The sequence below is a fragment of the Macrobrachium rosenbergii genome, chromosome 49, assembly GCF_040412425.1.
Source record: "Macrobrachium rosenbergii isolate ZJJX-2024 chromosome 49, ASM4041242v1, whole genome shotgun sequence".
Taxonomy (NCBI): domain Eukaryota; kingdom Metazoa; phylum Arthropoda; class Malacostraca; order Decapoda; family Palaemonidae; genus Macrobrachium; species Macrobrachium rosenbergii.
In genome coordinates this window covers 12,528,794-12,551,614 of record NC_089789.1, presented here as the reverse complement: position 1 = coordinate 12,551,614, position 22,821 = coordinate 12,528,794, and the positions used below count along the sequence as shown (strand labels likewise).

Below are 22,821 nucleotides of genomic sequence, written 5' to 3'. Positions count from 1 at the left end.
ATATATATATATATATATATATATATATATATATATATATATATAATTTATATTTATATGTACACGTATATGTTAATCATTTAATTTACACTTGAGCAGACGCATATATCAGAACCTTTTAGAATAATATTTTTGACCAAGAAACAATAAAAAAGTCATGTATATATATTGATTAATTTTTTTTATTCAGTTATCTTTCTAGTTAATTATTTGTGCATTCATTTATCAACTGAACAGACTTCTTATCCGAACCTTTTAGACCAAGCATACTTCCTCTTGCCAACAGAAACGAGTTAGACATTCATTATAATCACAGACATTTACTTCAACTCAGCCTACCAGTATGATAAATTGACAGACATGAACGTTTTCTGTCACATCGATTTTTTCCTAATGCATTTCACCTACCTATATAAGAAATATAAAGAGATAATGACAGTTATACAAAGTCACTGAAAAAATTTACTCGTACGAAAATAACAAGGCAGATAATTTATCATAAAACAACATACTAGTTACAAGTAGTTTATCAAACCATTGTGGACCGACTTCACCCGTCAGCATAACAAAATAACAGGTCTGTACAGTTTAACAGAAAGCTATTATGTACAAAGTTTGCCCGCCTGTGTAACAAAGTAATGGATATATACAGTTTATCAAAACAGTTATTTACAAAATCTACCCACCTATAAAACGAAATAACAGATATGCAGTTTATCAAAACAGTTATTTACAAACTCTACCCACTCATATAACAATATAACATATTTGCAGTTTATCAAAACAGTTATTTACAAACTACCCACCTATAAAACAAAATAACAGATTTACAGTTTATCAAAACAGTTATTTACAAACTCCACTCACTCATATAACAAAATAACAGATTTACAGTTCACAAAACAGTTATTTACAAACTACCCACCCATAAAACAAAATAACAGGTTTACAGTTTATCAAAACAGTTATTTAAAACTCCCCCCACCCGTAGTTTATCCAAAAATCATTCACAGACACCACAAGATAATACATCCACCTAAATGTCCACCACCTGAAAATAACAGGAATCAGCATCATTAAGTCACTTAACAGTTAAATCACCTTCCAGCCAACCTGACGAGAATGCTTGCTTGCTTGCTTTTCAAAAACGCTGTCCAGGATTCCCATGCGAGCGTTGCTTGCAAGTTCGCTGTTATTTATTTATTTTTATTTGTGGCTTTGAAGATGCTTTTGTGAGCCCTTTATGGAAAAGCGAGGCCATTTTTTTTTTTCTAATTTTGCGTGCCAAGATAACCTCAAAAATGTCTGACATCAGATGTTGTCTCACTAAAATACCTCCTCGACCTTTTTGACTCGAATTCTTTCTTTCTTTCAGGTGGAAAAAATATAACGAGAACCTGGTTTATGTGAATTGTCTTCCAATATATGCACAACACTCTATTTCTTTTATTTAACTGTTATTTGGTATATATATATAAAACTGTATTTTATTTTCAGTAAATTTGAACATTGATTGTACTGTGTATTTAGTTACTACTGGAAAGAATTTATTGGAATATTGTAATATTACAACAATTTATTTTTTCAATTTCCATATGAGCAATTGAGGTATTGTAACAGTTATAGGCTATTTTTTGTGTTAAAAAGGGAGTATTAATATTTTTATTTCGGTATTCAACTCAGATGAGTTCTTGTGGATTTATATGAGAGGATTTTAGTAGATCAGTCCAATTCCAGATGAAATGATTTAATTATATAAATTCAGTTTTATGTGAAATGATTTAAACAGAAAAATCTAGTTCCTTCTGTACACGTCTTTTTATTTACAGAAGGAAGATTTATTTCTTATAACATGACTTTTATAGATGTGACTGTATTCATAAGTCTGTTGCAAATGAGCTGAATTATACTTCAAACTCTAAAATAAAAATCTTTAAATAATAAAAACACACTAATAGGCTTCACATTAATCACATAATGCTGTTACACTCTTTTAATTTTATTTTCCTCATTTAAGAATATCAACCAAATCGTCTGTTCATTTGAACGAATCTGTTCTTCTTTTTTTTTGCAGAAGCTAACACAAGAAAACGTAACACTTCACTTTGTTCTCATGTACATTATTTTTCATGAATACTAATGAATTTTACAGAGACATACTTGATTGTGCATGCATAATGCATTCTGATATGACTATGCATATTTACAATCAAGCATTTATATACAGTGTACATATATACATATAACCTCTCCTCACTTTTTCGAAGCACTTTGCACATTTGACTATGAAGGAATATTAAAGTGAGTCTGAAATTTATGCCAGTTTTCACATCTGCTTTCAATGAACCATGATATGACACGTCACATGTACCATGATTCCCCATCCCCCACCCCCACCTGACCTTTAAATTGACTCGAAAAAGAAGAACATGTATTAAACAGGGAAAATGTACCTTATGTCTATATCCAGTGAGAAGGATTTTGTCTGAAACAAGGCGACAAGCTTCCCAGATCTTGCCAAATTTAAAGTTTGTGCGCTAAAGTAGAAATGATTATATTCTTAGGCCATTATGCTATATACGTGCATATAAAATGAACACATATATATAAATATATATATATATATATATATATATATATATATATATATATATATATATATATATATATATATATATATATATATATATATATATATATATATATATATATATTATATATATATATCAATGTATAAATACTCATACGATCTTTCATCTTGCACAAAACTGAAGAATTATTTCTTAGATAACTTTTGTTGTATCATCTGTTTCGTGTTTTTGCCATGTATTAATCAGTTCGATGTATCTTTGTCTCCATAAATAAGAGAGAACTTATGATGCAGATGGAATATTTTCCTTCATAATCTTTTATTAATGTTGGAAAATTATCTTCAAACTTAATTTTAAAACTGGGATATTTAATTGTAAAAATAATTTGTGTGGAATTTCCTAGGGTCTGCTGTATATGAAAAGAGTAACTCTTTATTTATGGAAATTTAGATACACATGAATTGAAACTTATAAAGTTTTGCATTGGTATTTCATGTACTTGCATACGAATGTATTTATTCTATAATATTTTGCTTGTCTGTATATATACCAATAATCTTGGTGAAAATTGTAAAGCTGTTCCCTTAGATTTTGACAAATTTTTAATTCAGTGTATCACACCAGCTCCTGATGCGAATCACCACAATGCAGCCAGCAACTAGATAAAGTCATCATTACTATTGTTCATAGTTACACGTAAATTCTAACCAAAGAAAGATGGAATGACACTTTCTTGTTAAAAGTTGCTTAAGCAGAACAAAGTACAGTAGAAACAGGAAGAAAGATAAGACATTGATATAAGAATGGACTGTATAAGCTTGTTGTAATACTTGATGTTAGAACAACTGAGAGATTATTTCAGTGGCAGCATTCACTGGTACTCAGCAGGTCAAAGCTTAGTCCATGCAAGTGCAAAAGTAGAACAACACTTAAATTAAATCCTGGAAAACTAGAATATTTGATATTTCTCATTTACATTTACCCTTTACAATTGGGTTTTGTGCAAGTAAATTTTGTTGAGACCCTATAAAATTAACTTCGTTTAGTGCAATATGAAAGACTAGAGGTACTCAAACTACAAAAATATTAACCTGTTAACATATTGTAAAGATGTCGCCTTGTTCCCCTGAAGTAATCTTGCAGACGCCTAATCAGTCATAAGTCGTAAGACCACTTTCACCTCCAAATACCCGACAGGAAACCACTACTATCTTACAGTTGGAAGGTGAGCAGGAGGCAACCAACCTCCTCCTCTTGAGCGCAGAGGCAAAGGACGCTGCAGGCGATCAGAAAGAGTACCCGGAAGAGAAAAGTTGGTTTATTGCCGAAACAGAGGGCTCTGATGGACAAAGGAAGGATGATCCTTGGGACCAGGACTCTGATTCTGTCCCCACTAAAAGGATGCGCTTGGAAACTGCTTCAGAGAGAGATGATTACAGTGAAGGAGAAACCAGGGATGATGATGATGAAATGTTTGAAGAGGAATTTCAGAAGCTTGTAGCCAGAGGGGATGGAACAGCCTTTGCCAAGGAACAGTCTCTTCAAGCAGAATTTACAGAAACCAGTGAAGAGACTATTGAAGAAGAGGCAGGCCACACAGAGGAACAAATGAGAGTGAGAGGGGAACAAATTTACAAAGAAAAATTGAGGGATAGCCAAGAAGAAATGATCCCTGAATCTCCACAAGTGATTGACATTTGGGGTGATCGAGATACGTCTCCTCCATTGAGAATTCAACTCATTGCTAAACCTGAAGAAGAAACTGCCATAGAACCTGAATCTGAGGTAGTAGAAGGCAAGGAAGATAAACTACAAACTCAAATAAGTGAAGAGATGGCCCGTGAAACTAAAGAAGAGGAAATTGACATATGGGGTGATCGAGATACTTCTCCTCCATTGAGAATTCAACCCATTGCTAAGCCTGAAGAAGAAACTGCCATAGAACCTGAATCTAAAGTAGTAGAAGGCAAGGGAGATAAACTACAAACTCAAATAAGTGAAGAGATGGCCCGTGAAACTAAAGAAGAGGAAATTGACATATGGGGTGATCGAGATACTTCTCCTCCATTGAGAATTCAACTTATTGCTAAACCTGAAGAAGACACTGCCATAGGACCTGAATATGAGGTAGTAGATGGCAAGGAAGATAAACTACAAACCCTAGTAAGTGAGGAGATGGCCCATGAAACTAAAGAAGTGGAAATTGACATATGGGGTGATCGAGATACTTCTCCTCCATTGAGAATTCAACCTATTGCTAAACCTGACGAAGAAACTGCCATAGGACCTGAATCTGAAGTAATAGAAGGCAAGGCAAATAAACTACAAACTCAAATAAGTGAAGAAGTGGCCCATGAATCTAAACAGGAAATCGATATATGGGGTGATCGAGATACTTCTCCTCCATTGAGAATTCAACCCATAGCTAAAACTGAAGAAGAAACTGCCATAGAACCTGAATCTGAAGTAGTAGAAGGCAAGTTGGATAAGCTACAAACTCAAATAAGTGAGGAGATGGCCCATGAAACTAAAGAAGAGATAATTGATATATGGGGTGATCGAGATACTTCTCCTCCATTGAGAATTCAACCCATTGCTAAACCTGAAGAAGAAATTGCCATAGAACCTGAATCTGAAGTAGTAGAAGGCAAGTTGGATAAGCTACAAACTCAAATAAGTGAGGAGATGGCCCATGAAACTAAAGAAGAGATAATTGATATATGGGGTGATCGAGATACTTCTCCTCCATTGAGAATTCAACCCATTGCTAAACCTGAAGAAGAAATTGCCATAGAACCTGAATCTGAAGTAGTAGAAGGCAAGTTGGATAAGCTACAAACTCAAATAAGTGAGGAGATGGCCCATGAAACTAAAGAAGAGATAATTGATATATGGGGTGGTCGAGATACTTCTCCTCCATTGAGAATTCAACCCATTGCTAAACCTGAAGAAGAAATTGCCATAGAACCTGAATCAGAAGTAGTAGAAGGCAAGTTGGATAAGCTACAAACTCAAATAAGTGAGGAGATGGCCCATGAAACTATAGAAGAGGAAATTGATATATGGGGTGATCGAGATACTTCTCCTCCATTGAGAATTCAACCCATTGCTAAACCTGAAGAAGAAATTGCCATAGAACCTGAATCTGAAGTAGTAGAAGGCAAGTTGGATAAGCTACAAACTCAAATAAGTGAGGAGATGGCCCATGAAACTAAAGAAGAGATAATTGATATATGGGGTGATCGAGATACTTCTCCTCCATTGAGAATTCAACCCATTGCTAAACCTGAAGAAGAAATTGCCATAGAACCTGAATCTGAAGTAGTAGAAGGCAAGTTGGATAAGCTACAAACTCAAATAAGTGAGGAGATGGCCCATGAAACTAAAGAAGAGATAATTGATATATGGGGTGATCGAGATACTTCTCCTCCATTGAGAATTCAACCCATTGCTAAACCTGAAGAAGAAATTGCCATAGAACCTGAATCTGAAGTAGTAGAAGGCAAGTTGGATAAGCTACAAATTCAAATAAGTGAGGAGATGGCCCATGAAACTAAAGAAGAGATAATTGATATATGGGGTGGTCGAGATACTTCTCCTCCATTGAGAATTCAACCCATTGCTAAACCTGAAGAAGAAATTGCCATAGAACCTGAATCTGAAGTAGTAGAAGGCAAGTTGGATAAGCTACAAACTCAAATAAGTGAGGAGATGGCCCATGAAACTAAAGAAGAGGACTTTGACATATGGGGTGATCGAGATACTTCTCCTCCATTGAGAATTCAACCTATTGCTAAACCTGAAGAAGAAATTGCCACAGAACCTGAATCTGAAGTAGCAGAAGGCAAGTTGGATAAACCACAAACTCAAATAAGTGAAGAGATGGCCCATGAAACTATGGAGGAGGAATTGACATATGGGGTGATCGAGATACTTCTCCTCCATTGAGAATTCAACCCATTGCTAAACCTGAAGTAGAAACTGCCAAGAACCTGAATCTGAAGTAGTAGAAGGGAAGTTGGATAAACTACAAACTCAAATAAGTGAGGAGATGGCCCAGAAACCATAGAAGCGGAAATTGACATATGGGGTGATCGAGATACTTCTCCTCCATTGAGAATTCAACCTATTGCTAAACCTGAAGAAGAAATTGCCATAGAAACTGAATCTGAAGTAGTAGAAGGCAAGTTGGATAAACTACAAACTCAAATAAGTGAAGAGATGGCCCATGAAACCATAGAAGAGGAAATTGACATATGGGGTGATCGAGATACTTCTCCTCCATTGAGAATTCAACCTATTGCTAAACCTGAAGAAGAAATTGCCACAGAACCTGAATCTGAAGTAGCAGAAGGCAAGTTGGATAAACCACAAACTCAAATAAGTGAAGAGATGGCCCATGAAACTATGGAGGAGGAAATTGACATATGGGGTGATCGAGATACTTCTCCTCCATTGAGAATTCAACCTATTGCTAAACCTGAAGAAGAAATTGCCATAGAAACTGAATCTGAAGTAGTAGAAGGCAAGTTGGATAAACTACAAACTCAAATAAGTGAGGAGATGGCCCATGAAACCATAGAAGCGGAAATTGACATATGGGGTGATCGAGATACTTCTCCTCCATTGAGAATTCAACCTATTGCTAAACCTGAAGAAGAAATTGCCATAGAAACTGAATCTGAAGTAGTAGAAGGCAAGTTGGATAAACTACAAACTCAAATAAGTGAGGAGATGGCCCATGAAACCATAGAAGCGGAAATTGACATATGGGGTGATCGAGATACTTTTCCTCCATTGAGAATTCAACCTATTGCTAAACCTGAAGAAGAAATTGCCACAGAACCTGAATCTGAAGTAGTAGAAGGCAAGTTGGATAAACTGCAAACTCAAATAAGTGAAGAGATGGCCCATGAAACTATGGAGGAGGAAATTGACATATGGGGTGATCGAGATACTTCTCCTCCATTGAGAATTCAACCCATTGCTAAACCTGAAGTAGAAACTGCCATAGAACCTGAATCTGAAGTAGCAGAAGGCAAGTTGGATAAACTACAAACTCAAATAAGTGAGGAGATGGCCCATGAAACCATAGAAGAGGAAATTGACATATGGGGTGATCGAGATACTTCTCCTCCATTGAGAATTCAACCTATTGCTAAACCTGAAGACGTAATTGCTACAGAACCTGAATCTGAAGTAGTAGAAGGCAAGTTGGATAAACTACAAACTCAAATAAGTGAAGAGATGACCCACGAAACTATGGAAGAGGAAATTGACATATGGGGTGATCGAGATACTTCTCCTCCATTGAGAATTCAACCCATTGCTAAACCTGAAGAAGAAATTGCCATAGAACCTGAATCTGAAGTAGTAGAAGGCAAGTTGGATAAACTACAAACTCAAATAAGTGAGGAGATGGCCCATGAAACCATAGAAGAGGAAATTGATATATGGGGTGATCGAGATACTTCTCCTCCATTGAGAATTCAACCCATTGCTAAACCTGAAGAAGAAATTGCCATAGAACCTGAATCTGAAGTAGTAGAAGGCAAGTTGGATAAACTACAAACTCAAATAAGTGAGGAGATGGCTCATGAAACCATAGAAGAGGAAATTGATATATGGGGTGATCGAGATACTTCTCCTCCATTGAGAATTCAACCGATTGCTAAACCCGAAGAAGAAATTGCCATAGAACCTGAATCTGAAGTAGTAGAAGGCAAGGTGGATAAACTGCCAACTCAAATAAGTGAGGAGATGCCCCATGAAACTAAAGAAGAGGAAATTGACATATGGGGTGATCGAGACACTTCTCCTCCATTGAGAATTCAACCCATTGCTAAACCTGAAGAAGTAATTGCCATAGAACCTGAATTTGAAGTAGTAGAGGATAAGGAAGATAAACTACAAACTCAGATAAGTGAGGAGATGGCCCATGAAACCAAAGAAGAGGAAATTGACATATGGGGTGGTCGAGATACTTCTCCTCCATTGAGAATTCAACCCATTGCTAAACCTGAAGAAGAAACTGCCATAGAACCTGAATCTGAAGTAGCAGAAGGCAAGTTGGATAAACTACAAACTCAAATAAGTGAGGAGATGGACCATGAATCTATAGAAGAGGAAATTGACATATGGGGTGATCGAGACACTTCTCCTCCATTGAGAATTCAACCCATTGCTAAAACTGAAGAAGAAACTGCCATAGAACCTGAATTTGAAGTAGTAGAGGGCAAGGAAGATAAACTACAAACTCAGATAAGTGAGGAGATGGTCCATGAAACCAAAGAAGCGGAAATTGACATATGGGGTGGTCGAGATACTTCTCCTCCGTTGAGAATTCAACCCATTGCTAAACCTGAAGAAGAAACTGCCATAGAACCTGAATCTGAAGTAGTAGATGGTAAGGTGGATAAACTACAAACTCAAATAAGTGAGGAGGTGACCCATGAAACTAAAGAAGCGGAAATTGACATATGGGGTGATCGAGATACTTCTCCTCCATTGAGAATTCAACCTATTGCTAAACCTGAAGACGAAACTGCCATAGAACCTGAATCTGAAGTAGTAGAGGGCAAGTTGGATAAACTACAAACTCAAATAAGTGAGGAGATAGCCCATGAAACTAAAGAAGAGGAAATTGACATATGGGGTGAACGAGATACTTCTCCCCCATTGAGAATTCAACCTATTGCTAAACCTGAAGAAGAAATTGCCATAGAGCCTGAATCTGAAGTAGTAGAAGGCAAGGCAGATCAACTACAAACTCGGATAAGTGAAGAGATGGTCCATGAAACTAAAGTGGAAATCGATATATGGGGTGATCGAGATACTTCTCCTCCATTGAGAATTCAACCTATTGCTAAACCTGAAGAAGAAACTGCCATAGAGCCTGAATCTGAAGTAGTAGAAGGCAAAGCAGATAAACTGCAAACTAAAATAAGTGAAGAAATGGCTCATGAAACTAAAGAAGTGGAAATCGACATATGGGGTGATCGAGATACTTCTCCTCCATTGAGAATTCAACCCATTGCTAAACCTGAAGAAGAAACTGCCATTGAGCCTGAATCCGAAGTAGCAAAAGGTAAGGCACAGAAACTAGAGACTGAAATAACTGAAGAAATTACCCTTGAAACTAAAGAAGAGGAAATTGATATATGGGGTGATCGAGATACTTCTCCTCCATTGAGAATTCAACCCATTGCTAAACCCGAAGAAGAAACTGCCATAGAACCTGAATCTGAAGTAGGAGAAGGCAAGGCAGGTAAAATGGAAATTGAAATTAGTGAAGAGATATTCCATGAAACCAAAGAAGAAATTGACATATGGGGTGATCGAGATACGTCTCCTCCTTTAAGAATTCAACCCATTGCAAAACCTGAAGAACAAACTGCCATAGAACTCGAATTTGAAGTGACTGAAGGCATGGAAGATAAACTAGAGATTGAAATTAGAGAAGAGTTGGTCCTTGAAACTAAGGAAGAGGAAATCGATATATGGGGTGATCGAGATACTTCTCCTCCATTAAGAATTCAGCCATTTATAAGACCTGAAGAAGAACCTATCCTAGAACATAGAGTTGAAATCCAAGATGAAGATAGTTATGACGTTGTAGAGTCTCCAGAAACTAAAATGGCTGAAGATACTGGCCATGAGTCTCAGCCAGAAGAAATTGATATATGGGCTGATCGTGATACCTCCCCTCCATTAAGAATTAAACCGGTTATTAGACTGGAAGAAGAAACATTGATGGAATCCTCCGCTGATGTAGTTTCAGAACCTGAATCACCTTTTGAAACCTTGCAAGAGCCTGGTATTAGTGGTCACCGCGATACTTCCCCATCATCAAGAAAAGAAACAACCGTTAAATACGAAAAAGAAGACATCGGCATTGAAGCGTGGTTTGAGGGGGATTTAACCCCACCTTTACGAGTAACATTCCCTCCCGAGAAGTTCGAAGACCCCTGTGAAATTGCTTTTGAGGAGACTGGTAAATACATTTGCTCTAAAGTGGCTAGGAGGCAGTCAAAGGAGTCTTTAACATCACACTCTCAATCAAATTTACAGGCCACTGACCGCAAACACTATCAAGATACATTACAAGGCGAAGGCGCACAGGCTTCAGTCATTGGCCACGCCCCACTTGTCCTAAAGGAAATTCTATCCCAAGAGCATATTCCTTTGTCCACAGAAGAGCCCAGAGAGCATAGGGTAAAGATGATAGCAATGTTTGCTTATAGAGCATCACAAACATGTCTCGTCCTCTTCTGTACCTGCTACAGAGCCTCCTGCCAACATTGTTTCCCGATGTAGTCAGGACTCATGGTAAAGACAATTAAGTTTGATTGTGAATGCTCAATTTCACTTGAATTTGGTAATTTGGAACTGTCTATCTTTTCTATATCATTGATGAAAATATCAATAAGTTTAATAGCATTCATGTCGTTTTCATAAATTTTCATGAATTTGATGTCAATCATTTAAGATTTATGGAATTTCACTTGCACCCACCAGTGTTACTAATTTTTATGCTTTGGGTAATGATTTTATTTTGAAAAGCTAAATAATTCCTTAGATATCTTTTTGTTCTATCACAAAAATTTTCTTCTGTTAAAAAGTGCTTTGGTTTTTTCATTTTCTTTTATTAATTTTATTGAGTTCAGTTCGTTCTAGTTTGCAAAATAAAAAAAAAAAGTTTATTTTCATACGATGTGGCATTTCTGTCTTTGTAGCAGGTAAATTAATTGACAAATTTAATTTCCATGCTCTATATGTCTGATTTTTTCTCTAACAGCTCTCAAATATAGCTTATATCATGCGTACAGTGTCCAAGTACCTTCTGTATCGCTGTCCTCTTTCTGTTGATTAATGAAAAGTATAATTAATCTAACTCATTGTTGGTCTGGCTTAGATAAATGTCTGAGGTAGAATGACACCTTCAAGGTAATTGCCTCCGCAGCTCTGCTGTTATGTCGAAGTGCTGGAACTATGGTCCTTTTGTGTTGATGGACTGGTCATGAAATGAGGCTTTTGGTTTGGGTGATTCTATCCTGCAGAGACGTGAATTGAGCAGAAATGCTTAGAAAGTTTGGAGAACTTAAGATTAATCCAGTGTAATTCCGTGGATGATTTAAGATTGCCTCTGCAATGCCTCAGAAAATTGTTATATGACACCACAGATAATGTAACGTCTCTCAAAAAATTATTAGTTTTATATGACTCCACAGGATCTTGCTATTTTATCTGCGTGGCTCCATGGACACTGAGGTAATATCCGAGAGACTCTGCAACATAATATCTGTGTGATCCCATGGATAACTTAATAAAATCCATGTGACTTCAGAACACTGAGGTAATATCTAAGAGACTCTGTAAAATAACATCTGTGTGATCCTATGGAAAACTTAGATAATATCAGTGAGACTTCACGAAAGACAAAGGGAGTATCTGTGATGACACGGGAATGCTGGATGATATCTTTGTGACTCCAGTCCTTCTGAGCTGTGCTCGCTTCATTCAAGGATAGGATTGCTGTTACCAAATGCCAATTTTAAATGGCCAAATCCCTGGAGTAAATCATCACGCTAGTAATGGGATTAAGGCCTCAGATTGAACATCTTCGATGGGACATTTCGTAAAGGGATGGAATATTACTGAAGTAAAGCATGCATGACCAGATAGTTTTATACAGTTGAATAAGGGTCTGCTATGGGCACATTAGCTAGTGTAGGATGAATTCCGTAGCACTAGTATAAATATGCTCTTAAATGTTATTTTACTACTCAGTATATCATCCATTGCATTATAGACATGATTAATGTTATGATTCCTTATTTTACAGTTAGAAATTATATAAATTTCATGACTGACTTATGCAAGCAGACGAAATTTGTTATTAGACAGTGAATCAGCAAATCTTTTATATTGATTTCAATGCCCAAACAATGCTAATTCATACAGGGTCAGTGCTTTTCTGCGAATAAGAATAATACCAAATTCAATGGAGTTGATTTTACGACTACATCAAGAAATTAGTTCATTATCTTTTAGCAATGATTGGTCATAATGCTCTATTTCAAATATTTCAAATAATTAGTCCTCCCCAATTTTTTTCTAAACTGTAGCATAGTGAAGAAACACTGCACATATCACCAAGGCATAAACAGCCCCTCCGGTCACAAACTCTGATGATGATGATGATGATGATGATGATGAACTCCAATCCATTTCAGTGTCTCACTGCTAGAACTGACACAACTCCTGCTACTCTCATACTCTCTCCCTTATGCTTTAACTCACTTTTAACACTCACTTAACAGACTCACAAAATGGAAATATTTTGAGGATTGTCCGAAGAAACTTGCTTTTGCGGTTGTCGATTACGCGCAGAAGGGTTGGCTCAAATGCGTAAGCCGCTTTTACTCTGCAAACTTTCTTGCGGAGTTGCTTTATTAGATATCTTTGTCACACTGAGCTATCACATTTAAATATAAAATGTTGACATAAATTTCTATTGATTTTTATGTTAGCTTTGGTTCATTAGTTTTTTTCCCCTCCATGTTGAAAGGATTAAATTATTGGTCAGTATTCTCTAAGTAAATTTCATTCCAGATAAGTATGATTACCTGATTAAAATGTGTAACTCTGAGTCATTAAGTTAACAAAAATGGGATAATAATTTGTCTTTTAAATACATCATCAGTAATGAATTCATTTAATTCATTCAATGTCCAACAATAAAAGATGCATAACTAAGAAATACTGAGTTGATTTAAAGTAATTAACTCATTGTGAAATACCAATACTAATTACTAAATTGTAATTAGCAACCAATGGCAAGTGTTCTTGGACGCCCTAACTTACAGCTTCGTATTCCAAACTGTACCTCCGTTGACATATGTACTGATTACAAAGTACAGCTGTATCTCATAACGTTGTTCAGTTACATAAAAACCTGGAACTGAAAGATAAATGAATGAGTGACGTACTGATAACAAAGAGTTTACCAATAGAAAATAAGAACTTACGATGACATTTGGACATTCTAGTATATTTGCTTAACTGTGCACATAACTTCAAAGTAGATTAAATCACCTCTACTGTAAACCATTTTGATTCTATAGCAACTTTACCTTAAGGTTTAAAAATACAGTTTTGTTGATTTTGATATCATTATGGCACTTTTTTTTTATTTCACATTTATTTTGTTTTGTCTATCAATATTATGTCTCTGATAACAGACTGTTTTTAAAAGATAAGCAGCTACATATTAATATAATTGTTTCTGATGTTTTCTGTATTTAGCAATCCCAGAATTTTTCTTTTTCTTGTATGTGAAGAATTATATTCACTTCTTAAAAACTTTACTTTATAATAATTCTCTTTTATTTTTACCATTTTGATTTATTTTGTTACTGTGCAGTTCCATCTGATCCATTAATTTTGTTAGGAAGGTCTCAGTTTCACATACATTCACCCTGAAAACTGACATCAAACAATTTATGCAGGAAGAAGATAGTTTAGAGGAAATTTGGAGCGAGGGTAGCTCTCCGCCACCAAAGAAACCGAAATTTACTGAAAAGACCCAAGAATTCTACAGCGCTGAAACGAGCTCAAGAACCACTGTTGGGGAGCGCTATGAAACAAAGGGGTACTTGGTAGATACCCAGGGAGCGGCATATTGCCCTGAAGTAGCATATAAGGAACCAGAATCTGAGGAAGAAGCACTGATAGAAAGGTGGTTTGACTCTGATGTAAAGGAAGTCAAAGTAAAGACGCAGGAGATAAGGGAAGAAAGGAAAGAGACATCAAAAGAATCCTTATTCATACAAAAGCACAAAATTGTGGAGGAAAAAGAATTTGAGCAGGAGGAAGAATTCAGGCAGACCAAGGAATCAGAAGAATTTGACATTTGGGGTGCTGAGTCACCGCCTCTTAGGTCAAGACGATTCGTTCCATTTGTTGATGAGAAGGAAGAGGGTCATCCAAAAGCTCCAGAGGAATCACCAGACGAGGGCCTGATTGATCGATGGTTTGAATCCGAGAGCAAAACTACAAAGAAAGAAGAGAAGCGGACATATGAAACCGAAGAAATATTCACAAGCAAAGAAAAGAGTATCAAGCAAGAAAGTACAGAAGTAAAGAAATCACAGGAAATTGACATTTGGGGAGGTAGGGACACTTCTCCACCACTGAGAATCAGTCAGGCTAAGCGACCAGGTGAAGAAGTTTCACCATCAGTCACACCACCAGAAGAAACCAAGGCTAAAGAGGCTGAGATTGATATCTGGGGAGGCAGGGACATTTCTCCACCACTGAGAATCAGTCAGGTTAAGCGACCTGGTGAAGAAGTTTCGCCATCAGTCACACCACCAGAAGAAACCAAGGCTAAAGAAGCTGAGATTGATATTTGGGGTGACAGAGACACTTCCCCACCACTGAGAATCAGTCAGGCTAAGCGGCCAGGTGAAGATATTTTGCCACCAGTTACACCACCAGAGGAAACCAAAGCTAAAGAGGCTGAGATTGATATCTGGGGAGGCAGGGACACTTCTCCACCACTGAGAATCAGTCAGGCTAAGCGACCTGGTGAAGAAATTTCACCAACAGTTACACCACCAGAAGAAACCAAGGCTAAAGAAGCTGAGATTGATATTTGGGGTGACAGAGACACTTCGCCACCACTGAGAATCAGTCAGGCTAAACGACCAGGTGAAGATATTTCGCCACCAATTACACCACCAGAAGAAACCAAGGCTAAAGAAGCTGAGATTGATATCTGGGGTGACAGAGACACCTCTCCGCCATTGAGAATCAGTCAGGCTAAGCGACCTGGTGAAGAAGTTTCACCGTCAGTTACACCACCAAAAGAAACCAAGGCTAAGGAAGCTGAGATTGATATCTGGGGCGACAGAGACACCTCCCCACCATTGAGAATCAGTCAGGCTAAGCGACCTGGTGAAGAGGTTTCACCGTCAGTTACACCACCAGAAGAAACCAAGGCTAAAGAAGCTGAGATTGATATCTGGGGCGACAGAGACACCTCCCCACCATTGAGAATCGGTCAGGCTACACGACCAGTTGAAGATATTTCGCCACCAGTTACACCACCAGAAGAAACCAAGGTTAAAGAAGCTGAGATTGATATCTGGGGCGACAGAGACACCTCCCCACCATTAAGAATCAGTCAGGCTACACGACCAGTTGAAGATATTTCGCCACCAGTTACACCACCAGAAGAAACCAAGGCTAAAGAAGCTGAGATTGATATATGGGGTGACAGAGACACCTCTCCACCATTGAGAATCAGTCAGGCTAAGCGACCTGGTGAAGAAGTTTCACCGTCAGTTACACCACCAGAAGAAACCAAGGCCAAAGAAGCTGAGATTGATATTTGGGGTGACAGAGACACTTCCCCACCATTGAGAATCAGTCAGGCTAAAAGACCAGGTGAAGATATTTCGCCACCAGTTACACCACCAGAGGAAACCAAGGCTAAAGAAGCTGAGATTGATATCTGGGGTGACAGAGACACCTCCCCACCATTAAGAATCAGTCAGGCTAAGCGACCTGGTGAAGAAGTTTCACCATCAGCCACACCACCAGAAGAAACCAAAGCTAAAGAAGCTGAGATTGATATTTGGGGTGACAGAGACACCTCTCCACCACTAAGAATTGGTCAGGCCACAAGACCAAGTGTAGAAGAGTCTTCACCTCCAGTCACACCAACAGAAGAGAACAAAGATAAGGAAGTTGAGATTGACATTTGGGGAGATCGAGATACCTCACCTCCATTAAGAATTGCTCAGTTACCAAGGACAGAGGCAGAGTCACCTGAAGCAGCAGAGATTGAAACAGCTTCGAGAGTCTCAGATGAAGTCACTGACCTGTTCGAGGAACTTGTAGAGGAGATCAAAGAAGGCGAAGATACCCAAGGTGATTTCTGGTCAGAAAGAGATATTTCTCCTCCCCCGCGTCAGGTATCCGTACCCGACTCCCCAGCAGTGGCTAAGGCTCCATCTCCAACGGCAAAAGAAGAGGAGAAAGCAAAAGATAAGGATATCACAGATACAACACAAGAGTGTAGAGAATCATTGGTAAAGAGACTACTTTTCGGTCGTTTCGATAACATTTACCAGGGGCTGCAATGATCAGATGGTTAGGTGAAATCTAATAAATATATCTTCTAACACTAATGGATTAATGCCTTTTAATTTTGTATTTTTTATGTTAAAATGATTAATAATTCTAGCCAGTAAATACTGATTACTAAAAAAATCGTAAAATATAGTATAATGGGCGTAGCTCTAACCGCTAACTGAAAAAAGTTTCTCTACTGATGACTCTGTGTATAGGTACTAGCAACAAAAATTCATGAATCGTAATGGCTACATTAGGTCTTTTTTTTTTTCTAGAAGTGAATGAATCTTGAAAAAGTAAGAAAGGTTTACTATACGGACAGATTTGGTAACAAGATCCCCAACAAAAAGAATGGGACTCGATTTTTGTGGCAAAGGTCCATGGTGGATTGAATCTTCTCTCTTCATAAAAAACTTCAGAACTTATTCACAATTTCTCTTATCAGCATAAGGATGCATCCCTACTAAAGTAAAACGTGTCATTAACACATTTCAAGAACTTATCGCATACATATCACAGACAGGTTGGAAACAAGTCAACGACCGAAAATAAAGAATGAATCTTTGGCGAATGTTGGATGATTGTATAAAGCACTGGTTAGGATTACTGATAAGCCGTTGACTTGTATATGACATGTTTGTGATATGTGTACGATAAGTTGCTGATGTGTGTTTATGACATGCTTTCTCACAGTGTGGATGCACATTATGTATCACATATAATGCTAATGTATGATAATCTTTGACACGTTTCATATGGACTGTTTCTTCAGAGACTTCACAGAACATTAACTAGTATGCTTGTTGCTTTGGATGTCTCAGAAGACATTCCTGCTGTGATCTAACAGCTCGATATTGATGCAAGGGGCCGTGAGAGCTATTACGAGTAGCTTCAATGATATTAGCTCTGCATATTTACCGTCAACCCTGAAAATACATGACCATTGTCAACCACATATTTCTATTGCTTCAGCCGTCTACAATGGTTAACATGGAAGAAAATTGTTAGAGATTGCATTGGTAGATGTGGATGGTATTACCTGCCTGTATATACCGTGAAAATTTCTTATTCAAATGCTTTCTACTACCTTAACCACTGTACAGGACTGCTGGAACAACCGAAATATGGGGTTGTAAAACAACAATTCTTTTGGACTGTTATACCCAATACATATTCCCCACTAAGTTATTAATTTTACTAGGTCCTATAATACTGTTATGTTTAATTTTTGTCTCTCAGTCTCAGTGCTACAGACTCCATCTTATATGAAGTTTATATTTTTATGAATGAATGAGTAAGATGTCGATTGATTTGCTTTTACTAGAAGATTTTGCAGTGATGATATGATGGTTTGTATGTGGATGATTGAATTTGATTGGGTGAAAATCTCTCACTCTGTATGATTCTTGATGAGCCATATTTATTTCTATGCTTGATTATTGTCAATATTTCCAAGTAAATTGAATTTTAGTTACCTTTTCTTTTTTTTAGTATACTAAAACAAGAGTTTACCTAGAGGGATACATATGTACATTTGAGTTGCTGGTGAAAATAAAAAATTTCAATTTTTTTTGCTCAGAAGTAATAGAATAAGCTAGTTTTTTTTTATTCAGAGAAGATAGAAATTAACTTCGAATGAAAGGAAGATCCTCTATTCAGCAGAAAGAGAATGATGTTCAACTTAACTAAAACGCAGGAAGATTTAAACAATGACTGTGAATGTTTGAGAATCACTATGAAGATGATTGCATAGTAATTTACGAAAGGAGTCATGAGGCTGAAGAATGAAGGACACCAGGAGTTGATGGGATTACAAGTGAAATGTTGTTCGCGGTTGTACAAGTGGGACTGAATAGCTTACCAGGGTGTGGATGATACACCACCGGTTAGAGGATTAAATTACAATTCACAAATAGCTTCCAGACATCAGGTCTTCTTTGTGTTTGTGGGATATTTACTCGTCTCACAAATTGCATAAGAAAGAAGCTTCATTCTCAAGGTTATATGCACTGTTAACAATGCTTATAACCTTGAGAATTGGGAATAGTCATAAATGATATGTACATTCTTAAAGGCTTCAATATGGCTGATATTGGATGAACGTTACTGGCACCAAGATATTTTTAATGTTCATGACATAATGAAGAAAGATGGGCCATTGACGGACAGAGAAGTGAAGTGTAGAAGAGAGAGAGAGAGAGAGAGAGAGAGAGAGAGAGAGAGAGAGGCATTAGCTGTGTTGATTTTACTGGAATTTTTTAAATAAATGTATAAGGTTTAGGTACAAAGGAGAATTTGTTAAAAAAGTACGTTCATTCCATTAATTGAAAAAATTCTGTGTAACTCTTTACTACCACTGAAACAGAAAGTAATGTAGCTCAGAATCTTTGAGTTTCATTTCAGTTCTCCCCCACTAAACCTCTCTTTTGTTTCTTACTTGTGCTTCTTAGCAGCTCACGTTTTAGCTTTTTTGTTTACATCTTGAAGGAAACTCTTTAGTTGCCACTGGCTACGCCCATTTAAGAAAACGAGTATTCAAAATGACTGCCTAAATGAATTCTGATCTCCTAACCATCTCATCTAAATAACAACTTAAAATGGCTTCAGGTAGACTTGATAATAAAATATGCTAACTAAACCCCCTTAGACGCGACGCAGCCTCTGGTATTCTGTAGAGAGAGAGAAAGAGAGAGAGAGAGAGAACGCTTCTGCAAGTTAATCAAAAGCCGTAACATAGCCATTTCTATAAAATAAAAGTAGTAGCTTACAGCCTTTTCAGCTCTCCATAATGGAACCCGCCTGGCAGAAAAAATAACCCAAGAGAAAGAGAGTAGCTTTGTCTCTTCCAGTGAAACATTGTCATTGTTTCAGCTCTGTCCCAGAATGTTCTTCTGAAGGCGATAGTAAACAGTGTGTAACTTAAACTTGAGGTTTAAATCTGAAGTTCTAAATATTTTATAAAACAAATTATGGCATAAACATATGTTGTGTTCTCTTAGTAAAAGTCAAGTTTCATTAGGAAAAAAATACCAAATAAATTCAAGACCAGCAATTAAACTCAGTGGGAGAATCAACCCATTAACATTAAAGATAAAAGTACTACATTGCTGTAGGCGTGTAAGTCTTTCGAAGAACTTCGCTGGAAAGGCTGAAAAATCCAAGCCACTTATTCTTAGGAGATGTAAACAACACAAAAATAAATGTTTTCTTTAATCTGTACATACATACATGTATATACACATGCATTTAAAGCATTACATGTGCTATTTTTGTATCAGTACATGCAGGAATTGTTGATATTGCAATATTATACCTAAATGATTTAAGACTCATGATCTATAAGCTTTCAGACGTATATAAACATGAACACACACACACACACACACACACACACATATATATATATATATATATATATATATATATATATATATATATATAATATGCGCAAATATGCACAGATGTAGTATAAGTGTAGAATACAGTTGAAAATAAACATAGAGCAGGTTAGTATATGTGTCGTATGTTTATTGCGTAAGCCTAAATATGGGTGACTACTATATACAGGGTGTTTCGAAATTAGAGCTCCCCCCTCTACAGCATAAACTAAAATTGATATGGACAAAAACAAAAGTAATTCAGAACAGGTATTTATTTAAGTTTCTCTCTGAGTATTTAATATTTTGTGTGGCCTCCATCTGCCTGTACCACAGCCTGCATTCTTGAGGGGTATGATTTCAGCAAATCGCAAAAAAGCTGAGACTCAAACTCCGTTTCCGTGAGCACTTCGGTTACCTCTCTTCGCAGGTCGTCGAGGCAGTATACCATCATAGTTCACTGTGCGCGCTTCAACACGATCCTTTAAGATACTACCAATGTTTTTACACACACATTAAGGTCAGGGAGCTACCTGGAAATTCACTTGACAAGAAGAAATCGATACCACTGTTTCGAAGCAGCTCCTGTGTCTGAAGAGCCTTGAAACATGGTGCTTTATCATGCAAAAAATGTGACTTCTTCAACAGATAACACATTTTCAAGATCTTTGCGGAAAGGAAATACTCCACCAGCAAGCATAGTTTCTCTGAAGTATTCGCCATTCCATGACTCCTTTTTCTTTGATGATCCACTTTAACCGTTTGGCTGTGAAACAGAGAAAAATTCCCAAGCATTCAGGAAATTTCACAACTTGGCGATAGCGCACGTCATCGCTGATATCATCCAGCTTTGCAGCCCAAATGATGTTATTTTTATGATTTGGCTTCCTGACTGTGTAAATGAAGAATTCATCTGATGCGGCAACATGGAGAAAGTCAGCTTCATCCCAGATCTTTAAGAAATGAACCACAAAACCATGCACGGTCTTCTCTCTGTTGCTGAGTGATGTTGGGCTTGCTGATAACATGAAATGGCTTGATACCAGATTTTTTCAACTCACGATATACAGCACTATAACTTCGCTTCTTTCCCTTTTTTGTTTCTCGTTCAAGTGCCAATTTACATAAAGACTTTCTTGGTCTACCCACTGCCTCAGCTATGATGTCTTTTGACTCCTGAGATAGGACTTCAGGCCTTCCAAGATTCTCACTCTTTTTGCGATGACAGTCGTATGGATTTTTGTTCCAGTTTCTTTTAACAAAGGATTCATCTCTTTTAATGTATTTAGCTATCCACGAACGTGAAATGAAGGATGCACCAGCATCCCTGGCCTCTCTGAAGGTTATAGCCCGGATTCGATCAATCCATCTGATTTCCTCCGAGTCGTTAACCACGGCTGTATCTAACTCCGTCACTCAGTCTGAAAATACAAGAAATATAAAATGACAAAATAGCTTAATAGAAACTTAAAATAATGTACTTGGAGATAGGCTATAGCAGAAAACTTCATAACTTTCCATTTGTTCTGTGGGGGGCTCTAATTTGAAACTCTGGTACGCATATATATATATATATATATATATATATATATATATATATATATATATATATATATATATATATATATTTTCTGAAGTTTTTCTGCTATGGCCTATCTCCAAGTACATTATTTTAATGTAAATATATATATATATATATATATATATATATATATATATATATATATATATATATAATATAATCACCCATATTTAGGTTTACGCACTGAACATACGACTCATATACAGGTTTTTCTGCAACTATTTTGAACTGTATAGTACACTTAGTATATACATCTGTACATGTTTTTGTGTATAAGATTCAAGTTTTTTGGTAGGTATATTACACAAGCAGATCTCATTCTTCCTAAATGCATCTCTGTGGTTATGTTTCACTGGGAAGAGAGTTATAACCGAGGCATCTTTTCCTATGCAAGTAGAAAAGAATCCTGTTAATTTTACTTCCTTTGCTACTTAAACCTCATATATCTTTCATTCCCGTTCATGCGCACGAACGTCAAGAGAAGTGGCCCCGATAATTTATAGTGAGTCGTCGATTTTATTGTTTAACTTCGCATTGTTGTCGTTCACTGATTTAAGCAGCTTATTGCTATAGCTGATTAGAGTATTATGTGGTCGTACGTTAAGAAGGGTTGCCTCTGAATTCTCAGGTCGACTTCGCTTCGTATAAAACTGATTCCACATCAGCTTTTCACTCAAAGCTTTCGGTCGATTTTTATGTGGAACTGAAATAAAAACATGGAATATACAAGAACATTTTTATAAATTTTTGTTTAGTTAGTCCCCAGTGTTGTTTTCTAATTTTAATTGATTTCCTCAAAAACTGTTGTCTTTTGATTTTACATAGGCATGAACCAGATACAGAAAGGCACATGTACATGAAACAATAAAATGACTACTGTTCTTAATATAGTTAAAAGCTAATAGCTCGATATTTTCATAAATAAATTCTTGGGATCTGGTGTGTTATACATTTTTATATTGTATGGAGTAAAAGGTTTGTATATTTTGAACGAAAAGCTACCTTGAAAAAGTCTTAAAAATAATCCTAAATTTAGTGATGCATAATTTTCTAAGTACAGACTTCTTGACAAAATACTTTCGGATATTTTATTTTGAATTCATCATCCTCTTACTCCTTAACTGATGAC

General features: G+C 36.8%; 1 protein-coding gene across 1 annotated transcript in view; it reads left to right on the top strand.

Annotated features, from left to right (window-relative positions):
* The window catches only part of LOC136832337 (muscle M-line assembly protein unc-89-like), a 502,631-nt gene that overhangs the window by 313,156 nt on the left and 166,654 nt on the right, over positions 1–22,821 (top strand). The window contains 3 exon segments of the mRNA XM_067093248.1: positions 3,789–6,516; positions 6,640–10,805; positions 14,102–16,690. Of these exon segments, the coding sequence (XP_066949349.1) occupies positions 3,789–6,516; positions 6,640–10,805; positions 14,102–16,690 (9,483 nt within the window).